The 15,227-nt window shown below is 40.6% G+C and overlaps 1 protein-coding gene across 1 annotated transcript; it reads left to right on the forward strand.

Moving 5' to 3' along the window:
• The first annotated feature begins 1,228 nt into the window (after positions 1-1,228).
• On the forward strand, positions 1,229-2,183 carry LOC123235950 (folate receptor alpha-like). Its single transcript, XM_044662190.1, has one exon. It carries the CDS (start codon positions 1,232-1,234, stop codon positions 1,982-1,984), a length of 753 nt encoding a protein of 250 aa, XP_044518125.1. The 5' UTR covers positions 1,229-1,231; the 3' UTR covers positions 1,985-2,183.
• Positions 2,184-15,227: the final 13,044 nt, after the last annotated feature.

The raw sequence follows: 15,227 nt of genomic DNA on the forward strand, positions 1-15,227 counted from the left end.
TTTAAGGCAGTGATGAAGAACCTATGGCATGGATGGCAAAGATGACATGCACAGTGCTCTCTTTGGGTACTCAGCCACCCTCCCTCCCCATCCCTACCCCTAGAATTCATTTCTAGAAAGGCAGAGGGACTGGGGCTGAGCTGCTCCCCTCCTCTTCTCTACCATGCCTAAGGACATTTTTTTTTTCACATCCCCCCACCCCTCTGCCTTGCAGCCCAATGAAAGGACTTCTTCCCTCCCCTGTGTGGGCTGGGGGTAGGGCATATCCAGCATGTTGTTGGGGGCATGGCCCTTGGGGGGTGGGGGGGTGGGGGCAGAGCCCACACTCTGTCACACTCTGTCTCTAAAATGTTCACCATCACTGCTTTAAGGTTTATTGTTTGTTCTAAGACTTTCAAAGGTCAGTCTGGAACTTCTCCAAAAGCAAGTTCCCAAGAGACAAAGGCAAGCTTGGGGGTTCCATAAAACAAAGTTGTCATCACCAACTCTCTCTTTTATATTTCAAACTGGATTATCCCAGAGACATTTAAAACTCAGCTTGTCCAAAACAGAACTAATTATCTTCCCTGCAAACCAAGCCTTTATCCAGACTTCCCTATTTCTGACAAAGATATCAATATTATTCCAAGCTCCCAGATTCCTAATCTCAGTGTTACCTTTGAGTTCTCCCTCTCCAACTTCACAAAATCTTAATATTTCTGTCATCAGAGCATTTTTTGCATCTGACCCATTCTCTCTATTCATGTAGCTATGGGTTCTAGCCCTCATTATCTCTTTCCTGGACTCCTGAAATAGGTTCCTAATGGATCTCTCTGCCTTAAGTCTCACCACTCCAATCTAACCTCTGTACTAAAGCGATGTTGCTTAGGCACAGATCTAACCACTATAGTCATGTTGGCAAACCTATGGCATACATGCCAGAGGGGGCTGCTCCCCTACCCCCTCCACCTCACCTGAGGACATTCCTCACCCACCCCTCTGTCCAGCAGCCCAATGGGAGCTCTTACGCCCTTGCCCGTCTGAGATAAGGTGTGGAGGGAGAGGAAGGGAAGACTCATATGCTGCATAACAGTTGCAGTTTGGGCACTTGAGCTCTAAGGTCTCTAAAAAGTTCACAGTCGGTTAGTCTTCCTCAGGACCTCGGAGAACCTCGAAGAACCTCGAAGAGACTGATTCCTGGTCTCCCTCAGCCTCTGATTTCCCCTCTCTTGGGCTCCAGGGACCAAAGACCATGGCTCAACTGGTATGGGGGTTGCTCTTCCTGGGCCTCATGGCCATGGCTCATGGGCTTCAGAAGGGTGATGATCTGCTTGATGTCTGCATGGATGGTAAGCACCACAAGTACAAGCCTAGTAAAGAAGATGATCTTCATCAGCAGTGTAGCCCATGGAAAAAAAGAGCCTGCTGCACAGCAAACACCAGCATTGCAGCTCATGAAGATGGTTCCCACTTGTATCGGTTCAACTTTGACCACTGTGGGACGATGACTCCAGCCTGCAAACGCCTCTTTGTCCAGGACCTGTGTCTCTATGAGTGTTCCCCAAATCTGGGACCCTGGATCCAGCCTGTAAATTCCAGCTGGAGGAAGGAACGCATCTTGAATGTTCCCCTTTGCAAAGAGGACTGTAACCAGTGGTGGGAGGATTGTAAAACTTCCTATACCTGCAAAAAGAACTGGCACAAAGGATGGGATTGGAGTTCAGGGGTTAACGAGTGCCCAGTTAAGGCTGCTTGCCATCCTTTCCACTTTCACTTCCCAACACCAGCCTCCCTCTGTGAGAACGTTTGGAGTCGTTCTTATAATGTAAGCTCTTATGGCCAAGGCAGTGGCAAATGTATCCAGATGTGGTTTGACCCAGCCCAGGGAAACCCCAATGAAGCTGTGGCTAAATTCTATGCTTTTGGCTCTGCTCCAGGCATCTTCAGTTGGGGGGTCAGTTTTCCCTTCTTGACTCTGATGCTGCTGTTGCTTCTCTGGGCTTGATCCTCAGTCAGGCACAAAATCCAACTAATCTCCACACAAACTCATAGCCTACATTTACTCCCAGTCTGAGACCCCTGGGACCCCAGCTTCCTGCCTGACTCAGCCTGCTTCTCCAGAGATCCTGACTTCCTGATCTGGATTCTCCCCCCTCAAGCCATCCACAGCAGCCTGATCTGTCTGTTTAGAATCCCACAGATTCTATATGTATTCTGTATGCTTTGGACTTCACAGACTCCATCCCCACTCCTCAGGTGGGCAGAGAAGGGAGTGCCTTCCTTTCCCCCCACTTTTAAAGCAACTCCAATGTTCCACCTCTGCTCTCTGAATAACAGAATACCCCAATCTTCAGTCTTTCCTTTAGGGGAAACTAGACTTAATTTTTGCTCATTCTAAAGTAAAATCCAAGTATGGATTGTTTCATTGATTATATTTGTGTTTGTGAATTTATTTTTCATATACTATATTAGTTTCTATTTAATGGTTGTGATTTAAAATCTTGTTGTTCTTTTCTGGATTTGGTCAGACACCAATTTTTCTACTTTCCTTGTCCTTAGGAATCATACAATGTACTTTATAATAAAATTTGATAGAAAAACAAAAAAAAAAAGTTCACAGTCACTGTACTATAGAATAAGTTCTAGTGGTTTTCTATTGCCTCTAAGATAAAATATAAAATCTTCTGTTTGATATCTAAAATCCTTCACAACAGAGCAGCTAAAGTGACTCAGTGGACAAATAGCTTAGCCTGGAGTTGTGTGGGGGGGGGAGGGTCCTCAGTTCAAATATGACCTTAGATACTTCTCAGTTGTGTGACCCTGGGTAAGTCACTTAACCCCAAGTGCTTAGCCTTTATCACTCTTCTGGCTTGGAAACAATACTTAGTATTGATTCTAAAACATAAGGTAAGACTTTAAATTTCTTTTAATTAAAAAAAGTCCTTTATAACCTTGCCTCAACTTATCTTTTCAACTTCATTATATATTAATCTTCCTCTCACACTCTACATAGTCCAAGCAAACTGGTCTTCTCTTTGTTCTGTAAGAGTTAAATTAATATGTCCAATACTTCAGTATTATTATTATAAAATTTATTATCTGACAAAATAGAACCACGCGACTAACTTTTCTACCTGCTCAAAAATCCCCACTCTGCCAAAGCCAAAACAGGAAGGAAAGAGCACTATGCACTTCACACAATTGATATCCTGTCTACGTCAGCACATAACGATAGGAAGTAAGTGGAATGCTGGGAATCATAGTTTTGCTGGGGATTGTAGCTTTTAGGGTAACAGATTCAAATTACACAGTTCCTCATACAGAGCATCTTAGCTACTTTCTCATGTTTTCATTGGCTGTCCCCCATGTTTAGGGTAAATTCACTCCATATTGACATCTCAAAGAACTCCCTCTCTTCCTTCAAGCACTGGCCTCACCTCTCAAATTACCCTATATGTAAAGACATTGTTTTTATTATTATTTGTTCTCTTTATATTTATTCCATATATATCCATATATATATGGTTGACTCCCCTGTTAAAATATAAGCTCTTTGCAAGTCAAAATTGTCTCATCTTATATATATATATCCAGTACCTAGCACAGTGCTTGGCATATAGGAGGAATTTAATAAGTGCTTGCTGATTGATTAGGAGATAGGAAACTCACCTTATTTCCATAGTATCTGTCTAATACCACATGGTCAGTTTGCTCATTATTACATTTTACTACTTAGAACTTACCCACACCACATGAACAGAATACTTGTTCTACTATATAAGACCATCATTGTAATACAAATTGCCATCCAAAAAACGAGTAATTTGCCATCCAAGTCCCTAGAAAACGTTTTTGGGACACAAAGTAAGCCTGTTTATTAACCTTGATATCTGCAACCTAAGTGAGAGTTAATGAAACAGGGTGAACTCTTTAAATCTCAGTGTCAGCTAGAGAGTAGTACTTTAATAGAAAACCAAAGGTCAACTAACAAGAAAAGACACTAAGATAGTAGTATCAAAGGACCCCACAAATTTTAGAAAAGAAAAAATAGTTTTCTCTCTCACAACAGTAATAAAAATGTATGACTAGGGGATGGGAAGGGGGAAAAGGTAGATAATAGAAAGGTAAATCACATGTCGAGGAGAAGGGAAGGAGCAAAATGGCAGTGATCTAAAGCAAAAAAAGGCACTAGAAAAACTAGGTCTACTATACCCAAAGAGAAGAAAGAAAGAGAACTACATGTGCAAAAATATTTATAGCAGCTCATTTCACAGTAGCCCCAAACTGGAAACTAAGGGAATGCCTTCTTGCTAGGGAATATCTAAGCAAATCATAGTATACTGACATAATGGATATAAGCAATGAGGAAATGGACAATTTCAGAGGAAACTGGGAAGATCTCTATTAACTGATACAGAGTTAAGTGAGCAAAACTAGGAAAAGAGTTTATACAATAATAACATTATAGAGAAAAACAACTTTGAAAAACTTTAGAACTCTGATGATAAATTATGAGTCCAGAGGACTAAGATGAAACATGCTACCCACTTTCTGCCATGAAGAATAAGATGTACGTTTTTGAACATGGCCTCTGTGGAATGTGTGTGTGTGTGTGTGTGTATTTGTTAAGATAGTTTTATTTGGGACACAGAGAGAAGGATGCTAGATTACATTGTGTGAGAAAGTATGACCTTATCTAAGAGGGCGAACTAACCTTAAGAATCTAACTAAAGAGAATGATTAAGACAGATCGATCTGAACAGAAAAACCATGTATCCAGGGAGAACACACATCGCTTATTTCAGAACAGAAACCAAAGCAAAATTTAGAAAAATAGCACTAAGGTAAGACAACCAAAGAGGAAGTTAACTTGGTAGCTAGATACAAAATCATCCTTTTCTCCCATGTACTGAAAGAACTAAATTAAGATCAGACTATTTTGTGATCTGTGCCTTGTTATACTGTAATATTCTTAATTTTATTTTATTTTATTTTCCCAATTACATGTAATAACAATAATCAACATACATCTTCTGAAATTGCGCAATCCAAATTGTCTCCTCCCCTCCTCTTGGAGATGGCAAGCAATTTTATCTGGGTTATAAATGTATACTGTAATATTCTTGATAAGCCTTTATTAAATTAGCTTTTAGAGCAAGATTTGTGATTTTTGAGCTCCCTATTCCTCCAAAGTGGAGCTAGGGGACTAAGTTCCCTAATCTGTGTGAGTTAAAGCTTCTCATTCTTGAACAAACTTGATATCTGTCTCATGTAAACTTCATTAATCATAATTATAATCATTAATATAGCAATGTCTCAACCAATGAGAGAGTGTACTGCTTAATATTGTCATTCCATAGAATGCCCAATAACTAATTAATATAAATCTTTCTTGTTTCCCATTTCTCAAGATTTCGTAACTTTTTATTTTATTTTTATTTTCTTATTTATCGACTGTAAGAAAGCTCTATTAAGTCATCCTTTGGGGATGATAATGATTCTTGAAAGACCCCAGGCTCAATATATTGGCAAGTGCTAACTTTATAATAAATTAATTATGTTTAGAATTCTGTCTCTCTTAAATTTTTAATCACAAGAGTTGGCAACTCATATGGGATCTAAGAGAGGGATTTCTGACCTCAGGATAGCCCTTCAGGAGAATTTCCTAAAGGATTTCTATAGATTTTCATTGAGGAACTTGTCTTTGAAGAACTGTCCCAGAAGCGGGCTTCCCCTTAGGTTTCATGAACTTCTAAGCCAAGGTAAGACCCTTCAGCTAGACAGGCACCCCCTAATCAGGTAGAGTTGTAGAGAATCCCTCAACCACATAGAGTTGTAGGGGGAACTAAATTGTTTGGGAGAATTTAAAAAAGGTCTTGAGATTTTTCTGTTGTGTTTGTCCTGTTCTAAGTATACGCTTTAGCAAAGAGTTTAGAAGGGAAGAGTTTCAACACGACTCTCCTAGTTATCAGAGACTAAACTCTACCAATCTTTGGTAGGGGTTAAGGAGGAAGACTTTGCTAGTAGGTGCTTCTGTGTGTCTGATTATGTTCTTGTATCTTGATAGAATGAACTGATTTTTTTCCTAGTCTTAGACATAAAATGGCACCCTATACTGGCAATACACTTGGTAGCAGCTGCCCCAAGACTGTCTTGAGCATGGCACTGTGAGAGCATTCTTCAAAGCAAGGGCTTATCAATTGGAACACCATGGACCAACAGGAGGGACTTCCTGGGTTTCATTTAGATTCAAAGACCAAGGACTAGATTTGTGACTAGGTTTTCAAAAATAGTTACACCTACTCAGTCAGATTTGTTGAGCCTTAGTGGAAAGCAAGGGCCAAGAGACTCAACCAAACTATATGACCACTTAGAGAGGGACTACCTGGGACAAATTAGAGATTTGTGTTTTAGAATTTTAGAAAAAGTGAGATTCAATTGCAACATGCCAAAAGAAATCCCTCTGGAAATTTTTCTAGAGGTATGGGACCAGAGGAAGGACTCAGTTCAACCCAGAGTCATGAAAACATCAGCCTTTAATTAAATTATGTGAAATTTGCTCTAAAACTGCAAGAGATTTAGCCATTAAATTATTCTGGCCTTGATATAGCACTTTTGATTATTGTTAACTTGGAAAATTAAGATTGGCTTTTGGAAAACCTCACCCACATCAAATATAATATTGGAATTGATGGGTAGATCTGGCTAATGGGTTATGCCTACCACCCCATAAAAGATCTGAATTTCTCCATCCTGCACTCATTTCTCAGTCTTCAGCTTCTCCTCTTTTGCCAGTTGCTCCTCCAACTTACTCTCCTCCTAAAGTGATGAAAGACAATCTCCTTTGAAACTGAAGAACAATCTACTGGCATTTTCACTCTTCAGGAAAAGCTGACCTGTGACATGACTACAGGAGCTCTAGTTCCTATTAGACAGCATCAGCCTTTCATTCCCTGACCTCTCCATCTGGAAGAATGATACTTGAACATCTGATGAGGACTCTGGAGCTAATATTGCCCAGTTCCAGTAGGAGATATAATTCCACTTGGAAAGATGTTTCTGATTTAATGGAGACCTTATTCTCCCCAAGAGAAAGAACTGTCGTCATAGAGGCAACAAATAGGCAAGTCCTGTCAGGCATTGCTCCTGATGGCCCAGGGGATTCTTAATTAGTCTTTGTACAATCTGAACTAGAACCCTATCAACCCAGCCAAATACACCATGCAACTAGAGAGTAAGAACTCCTTAATTCTGGGGATGGAGGTATGTAATGTCCCCTCATCTTGAAAATGGCAATAAATTTCAAGAGATCCCTCAAAAAGAGAATGAAACCCCAAACCACTATTATGACCATTTGTGTAAAGGTGCCATGCTATAGGCAGAATTGGATCTGATTAATCCCTGGGATGCAAGAATCCTTAATTTGGCCCTGGATAGTCAATTAATTCCTGAAATGTAGAATTACTTCCATAAGGACTGCCCAGGTTTGCATGAGAAAAAAAAATTAGTAAACTAAAAACCATTGTTCAAAAAGTTTATTTTATTTTTTAAGCCCTTACCTTCTGTTTTGGAATCAATACTAAGTGGTAAGGATGGTAAAACAGAAGAGTGGTAAGGGATAGACAATTGGGATTAAGTGATTTGCCCAAGATCACATTGTTAGGAAGTGTCTAAAATCAGATTTGAACCCAGGACCTCCTGTCTCTAGATCTGGCATTCTTATTAACTGAGTCACCTAGCTAACCCACTCAATATATTTATTTGTGTGTGTGTCTGTGTGTGTGATTTATTTATTTTTTAAATTTTGTTTATTTAATTAATTAAATTAGAATATTTTTCCATGGTTACACAATTCATGTTCTTTCCCTCCCCTCCTCCCTCCCCCCTCCTGTAGCCAACAAGTAATTCCACTGCGTTTTACATGTATCATTGTTCAAAACCTATTTCCATATTATTAATATTTGCAATAGAGTGATCATTTAGAGACTACATCCCTAATAATATCCCCATCAAACCATATGATCAAGCAGTTGTTTTTCTTCTGTGTTTCTACTCCCACAGTTCTTCCTCTGGATGTGGATAGTGTTATTTCTCATAAGTCCCTCAGAATTGTCCTGGATCATTGCATTGCTGCTAGTAGAGAAGTCCATTGTGTACCAGTCTCAGCATACAACATTCTCCTGATTCTTCTCCTTTCACTCTGCATCAATTCCTGGAGGTTCTAGTTCACCCAATAGTATTCTATCACCATCAGATACCACATTTTGTTCAGCCATTCCCCAATCGATGGACACCTCTCATTTTCCAATTTTTTGCTACCACAAAGAGCATGGCTATAAATATTTTTGTATATGTATTTTTCCTTATTATCTCTTTGGGGTAAAAACTCAGCAGTGGTATGGCTGGATCAAAGGGCAGGTAGTCTTTTAAAGTCCTTTGGGCATAGTTTCAAATTGTCTTCCAGAATGGTTGGATCAATTCATAATTCCACCAGCAATGCATTAGTGTCCCAATTTTGCCACATCCCGTCCAACATTTATTATTTTCCTTTGCTGTCATATTGGCCAATCTGCTAGGTATGAGGTGGTACCTCAGAGTTGTTTTGATTTGCATTTCTCTAATTATGAGAGATTTAGAACATTTTTTCATGTGCTTATTGATGGTATTCATTTCCTTATCTGAAAACTGCCTATTCATGTCCCTTGCCTATTTGTCAACTGGGGAATGACTTGATTTTTTGTACAATTGATTTAGCTTCTTATAGATTTGAGAAATTAGACCTTTGTCAGAGGTTTTTGTTATAAAGATTTTTTCCCAATTTGTTGCTTCCCTTCTAATGTACCCTCACTATGTTTATGAAGTAAGAGACAAAGAGAAAGTAACCAACAGCCCAGACAGTTTAGCTCTTGCCTAAATAACTCTTCCACCCTTCCAAACTCCACAAGGAAATCAGACTTATGAATGTTTTTACTGTCATGAAAGGGACCATCTCCACCTCACTGTAAACAGAGACTTAAAGAACAGAAATGTAAATTAAGGAGCTTTAGAAGGGTCCAGAGAAAACCTATATTGTGAAAGTATGGGAGAGGGGCAAGAACCATACATTCTGATAAGGAGTTTGTTTCCCCTGTCATTATATAACTGTCATTATAGAGGCAACAAATAGGCAAGCACAGCAGGCATTGCTCCTGCTGGCCCAGGAGTGTTCTTAACTAGCCTTTATACAATCTGGGTTAGAACCCTAAAAATCCAGCCAAATATACCATACTCCTGATGTTTCTGTCCCAGTCATTATATAGTCTTTGTCTCTCTCTGCACTGATGAACACCTTATTACTGTTAAAGTTGGTGACACATTCTGATTTGGTCTTGACTGAAATACTGGACCTTGAATGCACTTCTTTTGGGTCCCAAAGTGTTATTGGAGTTTTGGATAGCCCCAACCTGTCCTCAAATTGTCTCTTCAAATGGTCATCATTGGTCCTCTCTTAGCAAAACATTCTTTCCTTTTTATGCTTCAATGTCCAGTTAATATTTTAGGTAGAAATCTCTTATGTAAATTGAGAGCCACTATTTCATGCTCCCCTACTGGTTGTCTTTACATCTTCCAAAGGACTCCCTTTCCTTATTCTCTGTTGTACTAGATTTTTCAGAGAACCCCAAACAGGATTTCCTAGATTTCCAATGGCCTTCTCTCCTTGTTTCCTGTCTTGGATGATAATGCATAAGAAAATTTGTGCCTTCCACTTAAAATCCCTGATTCCTTTAGGGAAACATTGTCTTCAGATGTGAAATTTTTCAAATCAGTTATTCCTGTTACTATTAAGACCAAAGGAGGATCTCAATCTTTGTTCCCCAATATCTCTTGTTCCAGGAAGCTATTAAGTATATTTCACCCATTATTGATTCTCTGAGAGACCAGAGTATTATTATTCAGTGCAAGTCACCTTGTAACCCTCCTATCCTGCTTGTAAAGAAGAACTTCCATGCTCTGATAGCAAGCTTGTTTATTTATTTGTACAAGATCTATGTGCTATTAATGCTTATGTTATACCTAGACATCCTGTGGTATCCAATCCAGCCCTATTATCTTTTCCATTTCCTGTGACACTATTTGTTTTACTGTGATAGATCTTTGCTCAGCTTTTTATTAGCATTCTTTTTCATCTGAATAAACAGTACCTGTTTGCCTTTATCTGGAAAAATACTCAATAGATATGGACTTACCTGGACCCCACCCTGGTCTTTCATATAATTCAGCAGGATTTAGCCTCTATTACTTTTTTTTTTTTTTACCTTTATCTTCTATCCTAGTATCAGTTCTAAGACAAAAGAGAAGAAAGGGCTAGGCAATGAGTGTTAAATGACTTGCCCAGTGTCATACTACTAGGAAGTGTCTAAGATCAGATTGGAATCCAGTAGCCTCTATTACTTTCAAGGGCACTACTCTCGTATAGTAAATTGACAATCTCTTATGTGTGAAGTACTTATGTAGGGGGCTTGGATCCTGTGCATCCTGGTGGTAGGAACCTAGGAGTCACAAAGTTACAGGGCATGTCGAAGGGCCAGGCTCCTGGGTTCCACAAGTGGGTTGGGCAGCCCGAGTGACAACATAGTAAAGCCAGTGGAACAAGACCAGGGAGGTGGAGCCAAAAGGGTTTTTAAACCTGTAGGGGAAGCAGAATTGGGCTCTTGTTTTTTGTACTAATCTTTGGTTATGAAGGGTTTTGGCTCTGTCTCTGCCTCTGTCTCTGTCTCTTTCTCTCAGAGCCAACCAGGCACAGGTTTATCTTACCTCTTGATCTCTAACAAATTGGTGGGCTTGACCATCAATGGAGATACAGATCTGGAAAGGTTTTGCTTTCTTTCTCTCTTGATCTCTATCAATCTCACTCTCTTTAATAATAAATGCTTATAAATCTGGTAAATAGTTTCCAGTTCAATTTTTATTTATAACACTTACTAGTGGCACATAGTGTTGAGACTGTCGGGAAAACAGCCATCATCTTCTCTAGCTTCACCAGAGAAGCCACAAAGGCTCTAAATCAATGATGCAGTGATGTTTCCCTGAGGTGGTGTATCTTTATTTTTTTTTCCCCTTTAAACCCTTACCTTCCATCTTGGAGTCAATACCGTGCATTGGCGAAAAGGCAGAAGAGTGTTAAGGGCTAGGCAATGGGGGTTAAATGACTTGCCCAGGTTCACACAGCTAGGAAGTGTCTGAGGCCAGATTTGAACCCAGCACCTCCAGTCTCTAGACCTGGCTCTCAACCCACTGAGCTACCCTACCCAAATGCCCCCTGAGGTGGTGTATCTTAGTTTCATTTTTATTTCTAGCCAGCTGTTTCCCCAAAATGAGTTCAAGTTCTTCAACAACTGTCTGTTCCTAAGATTAAGAAACAACTGCTCACTATTCTTAAGAGAAGGTAGATACTTCCAATAGTGAATTCCACCTTTTGGTGAGATTAGTAAACCTCTAACTTCTTCTTCTTTTTTTTTTAAACCCTTGCCTTCCGTCTTGGAGTCAATACTGTTAAGGGAGAAACTAGGGAAAGGTGCCTTAAACAGTAAATATGGGTCCAGGTGGGTGTGTGGGAGACAGGAATGACAGGAAGGGGCCCAATAAGTAGGGAGACTGGGTTATAATGGCTGTTTGGATGTCTGTTGGCCTCCAACTGCCACCCAGCATCAACAAGACAGAGCCTATGGAAGCTGATAAGTAAAGGCAAGAGTTTAATAACACATTTTAATAACACATTCAGGGACAAACTAAGGTAAAGGATAGGAATAGGGTTTTTCTACACTAACAGACTAAAGACAAACCACAGGGTCAAGGGAAAGGGACTTAACTACACTCTTCTAAGATTAAGCAAGACAGGGCCCAAAGAAAGCAGTACTGGAGTCACAAGGGGAAAGTTCCTCCCAACCTGGTTCCAGCCAGGTTTGGTCAGCTTAGCTAAGGACCTGAGGGTGGCTTTACTTGGGATCTCACAGCTAATCCAGGGATGGTTTCAGGATGCCAGGAGTCAACTCCACCAGAACAGGTGATCCAAGGTATCCAGGTAGGGAGAGAAAGTTTGCAATGCTGTCCACCAGATCACAAACCACTCCCTACTTGGTGCTGTTCTGCAGGTCTGATGTCCTCTGCTGTAAGCCTTCACCACTCTACAGGATCCCAGGGAATCTGGATACAACTCCCCTAGCTCTGAGATCTCCCAGGGTCAGCCACAGTTTTTGTCCCAACCCCCACAGAGTCTTTCTCAGGCACAAGCCACTTCCTCCTTCCCCGGCATTCCATTCAGAATGTCCATGACCTCCAGCTAAGGCTTTTCCTAGCCTGCTTACACACCTACTTTTAAACTTATGCCTATTACAATACTGTGTATTGGTTCCAAGGCAGAAGAGTTGTAAGGGCTAGGCAATGGGGGTTAAGTGACTTGCCCAGGGTCACACAGCTAGGAAGTGTCTGAGGCCAGATTTGAACCTAGGACCTCCCTTCTCTAGGCCTGGCTCTCAATCCACTGAGCCACCCAGCTGCCCCTCCCCCCAACTTCTTTGATTGAAGACTGTTAAAGAACCTTGACAACTTGAACCTCAACACCTTAGCGCCTAGTTATTGGTTTTAGCCTTTGGACTCTGAGATAAGCAAACTCTTTTCTCTTTTTGTTCATGAACATAACAGGGTGGCCTCTGGGTGTCCTGCTGTTCAGATCCTCCCTTCACACAGTAGCTCATTGTTTTGCATAGCTTGATTCTATAGCTGCTGGAGCACTGCCCTACCTACTAGCTATGATCATCACTGCCCTATTAGTAGAAAAAGTTTATGATTTGGTTTAGGGTACCCCTGTGATGGTACAATTTCCCTGCAAAGTTGAAGCTTTCTTACTTCATAGAACTGGGGCTTTTTCTGACTGGAGACTTACTAGGTATGAATTGACTTTGCTAGGGAAAGAAAATATTATTATTTTTATTTCTTAAATATCCCTTCTTTCTGTCTTAGAATCAATATTATGTATTGGTTCGAAGGCAGAAGAGTGGCAGGCAATGGAGGTTAAGTGGCTTGCCCAGGGTTACACAGCTAGGAAGCATCTGAGGTCAAATTTGAACCCAGGACCTCCCATCTTTAGGCCTGGCTCTCAATAAACTGAGCCACCTAGCTACCCCTGAGAATATTATTCTTAATTGATGTGCCATCTTCAGCCCTGCTATATTGCTTGCCAATTTACTGATCTCTGGGGAATTGCTATATGATCAAGACTTAGTAGTGGATATGGCTGAAAAACCCCACAAAAAATGATCTTTCCAAAACTCCCTTGCAGAATCCTGATTATGTTTTACCATGGAGTCCTCTTCTCAATAATGGTGTATATTACACCAGCACAGATATGGTCTCAGATTGTAACACCATTTAAGGGGCCTCTCTGCCCTCTAACCTCAGTGTCCAAGCCACCAAGCTTGTTACCTTGACCCAAGCACACCACCTTGCCAACAGTAAAAGCACTTCCTTCTGGACTGACTCACACTATGCATTTGATGTCTGTCACATGGGTGAGTGCAGACATCATCAGGGAACTTTTGTCTGCCCTGAAAGTACAGGCTGCCTTGGCCATTATTCATTGTCCTGCTTATACCAATGAAACCAATCCTTTCTCATGAGCAAAAAGCCCTGCTCACAACCCTAAAGGATCCTGTGCATATTTTTCACCTTTCCCTTCCAGGTGAAGACAATTTAGATCTTGTCTACAGTGACTCCAAACCTGAAAAATGGAGCCAACAGTTTAAGGCTAAATGGGTAGATGGGATACGGGTGACCTTCTTCCCCTTTGATCCCCAACTTCTATCTCCAGGTATGTTTTTCTGTTCATAACTGGGGTGTGTGTGGCATTTTGGCCTTCAGGGATTCGCTGATACTGTAAGGCAGGCTTGGGCTGCCCCTGATATCACCACTCTTTCAGCTCACATATGTTCCACTTCTTCCATTTACCAAGCATTTAACCCACATGCCATCTGAACTATGGCCTTTGGTGGTTTTCTTTTTTTTTTTTTTTAAGTTTTTATTTTTAATATTTCCCCCTAGTTACATATTTCATGTTCTTTCCCTCTCCTCCAAACCCCCCTTAGCTGACGTGCAATTCCACTGGGTCTTACATGTATCATTGATCAAGACCTAATTCCATATTATTGATAGTTGGACTAAAGTTATCATTTAGTGTCTACATCCCCAATAATATCCCTATCAGCTCATGTGTTCAAGCAGTTGTTTTTCTTCTGTATTTCTCCTCCTACAGTTCTTCCTCTGAATGTGGCTAGTTTTCTTTCTCATAAGTCCCTCAGCCTTGCTCTGGATCATTGCATTGCTGCTAGTACATTAGTCCATTACATTCAATTGTACCACAGTGTATCAGTCTCTGTGTACAACATTCTCCTGGTTCTGCTCCTTTCACTCTGCATCAATTCCTGGAGGTCATTCCAGTTCACATGGAAAAATTCCTCCAGTTCTTTATTCCTTTGAGCACAATAGTATTCCATCCCTTTGGTGGTTTTCCATTTGAACATGTACCCCCATCTGAACATTTGCAGATTTATTTTATATATCTGCCCAAAGCAGGCCATTATATAAAATGTGTCTTGTTATTGTTGATCAATTTACCCAGTGGGTCAAGGCATTTCCTGTCTCTAAAGCTACAGCTGTCTTTGTTGCTAAAGTCCTTAAATTCATGGTGCCCTGGTTTGGTACATTTGTCTATATAGACTCGGATAAGGAATCTGATTTCACCAATTCAGTGCTTTCACAAATCTATTCCTATCTGGGAATAGAACCAAAGTTTCATACCCCCTACCATCCTCAGAGTTTGGGCCAAGTTAAACACATGAGCAAGGAACTTAAGACTTTTATTGGCAAACTACGTTCCTAAATCTAGCTGAAATGGCCAGATGTGCTTCCCCTGGCTTTATTTCATCTGTGAAGCAGACCAAGGGGTGAATTACACAGCTCTCCCTTTGAAATGTTTGGTCATCCTCCCCTAAGAGCCAAATCTTTCTCCCCAGTCTGTCTGTCTATCTATCTATCTATCTTTATTGGGAGGAGATACTTCTATTGCATCTTATGTACCAAAGTTGCAGAAAAGACTGAAAGAGCTTCATGATGTGGGAACAGTAGTACAGACTGGGCCTTTAGACTTTTCTTTACATGACTTCTATCCTGGAAATAAATCCTACATCAAGAATATCCAACAAAGACAGCGAGGT

The sequence above is a fragment of the Gracilinanus agilis genome, chromosome 2, assembly GCF_016433145.1.
Source record: "Gracilinanus agilis isolate LMUSP501 chromosome 2, AgileGrace, whole genome shotgun sequence".
Classification (NCBI taxonomy): domain Eukaryota; kingdom Metazoa; phylum Chordata; class Mammalia; order Didelphimorphia; family Didelphidae; genus Gracilinanus; species Gracilinanus agilis.

Coding starts and splice junctions, on each gene's coding strand:
- LOC123235950 (XM_044662190.1), top strand. CDS start 1,232: ATGGCTCAACTGGTATGGGGGTTGCTCTTCCTGGGCCTCATGGCCATG.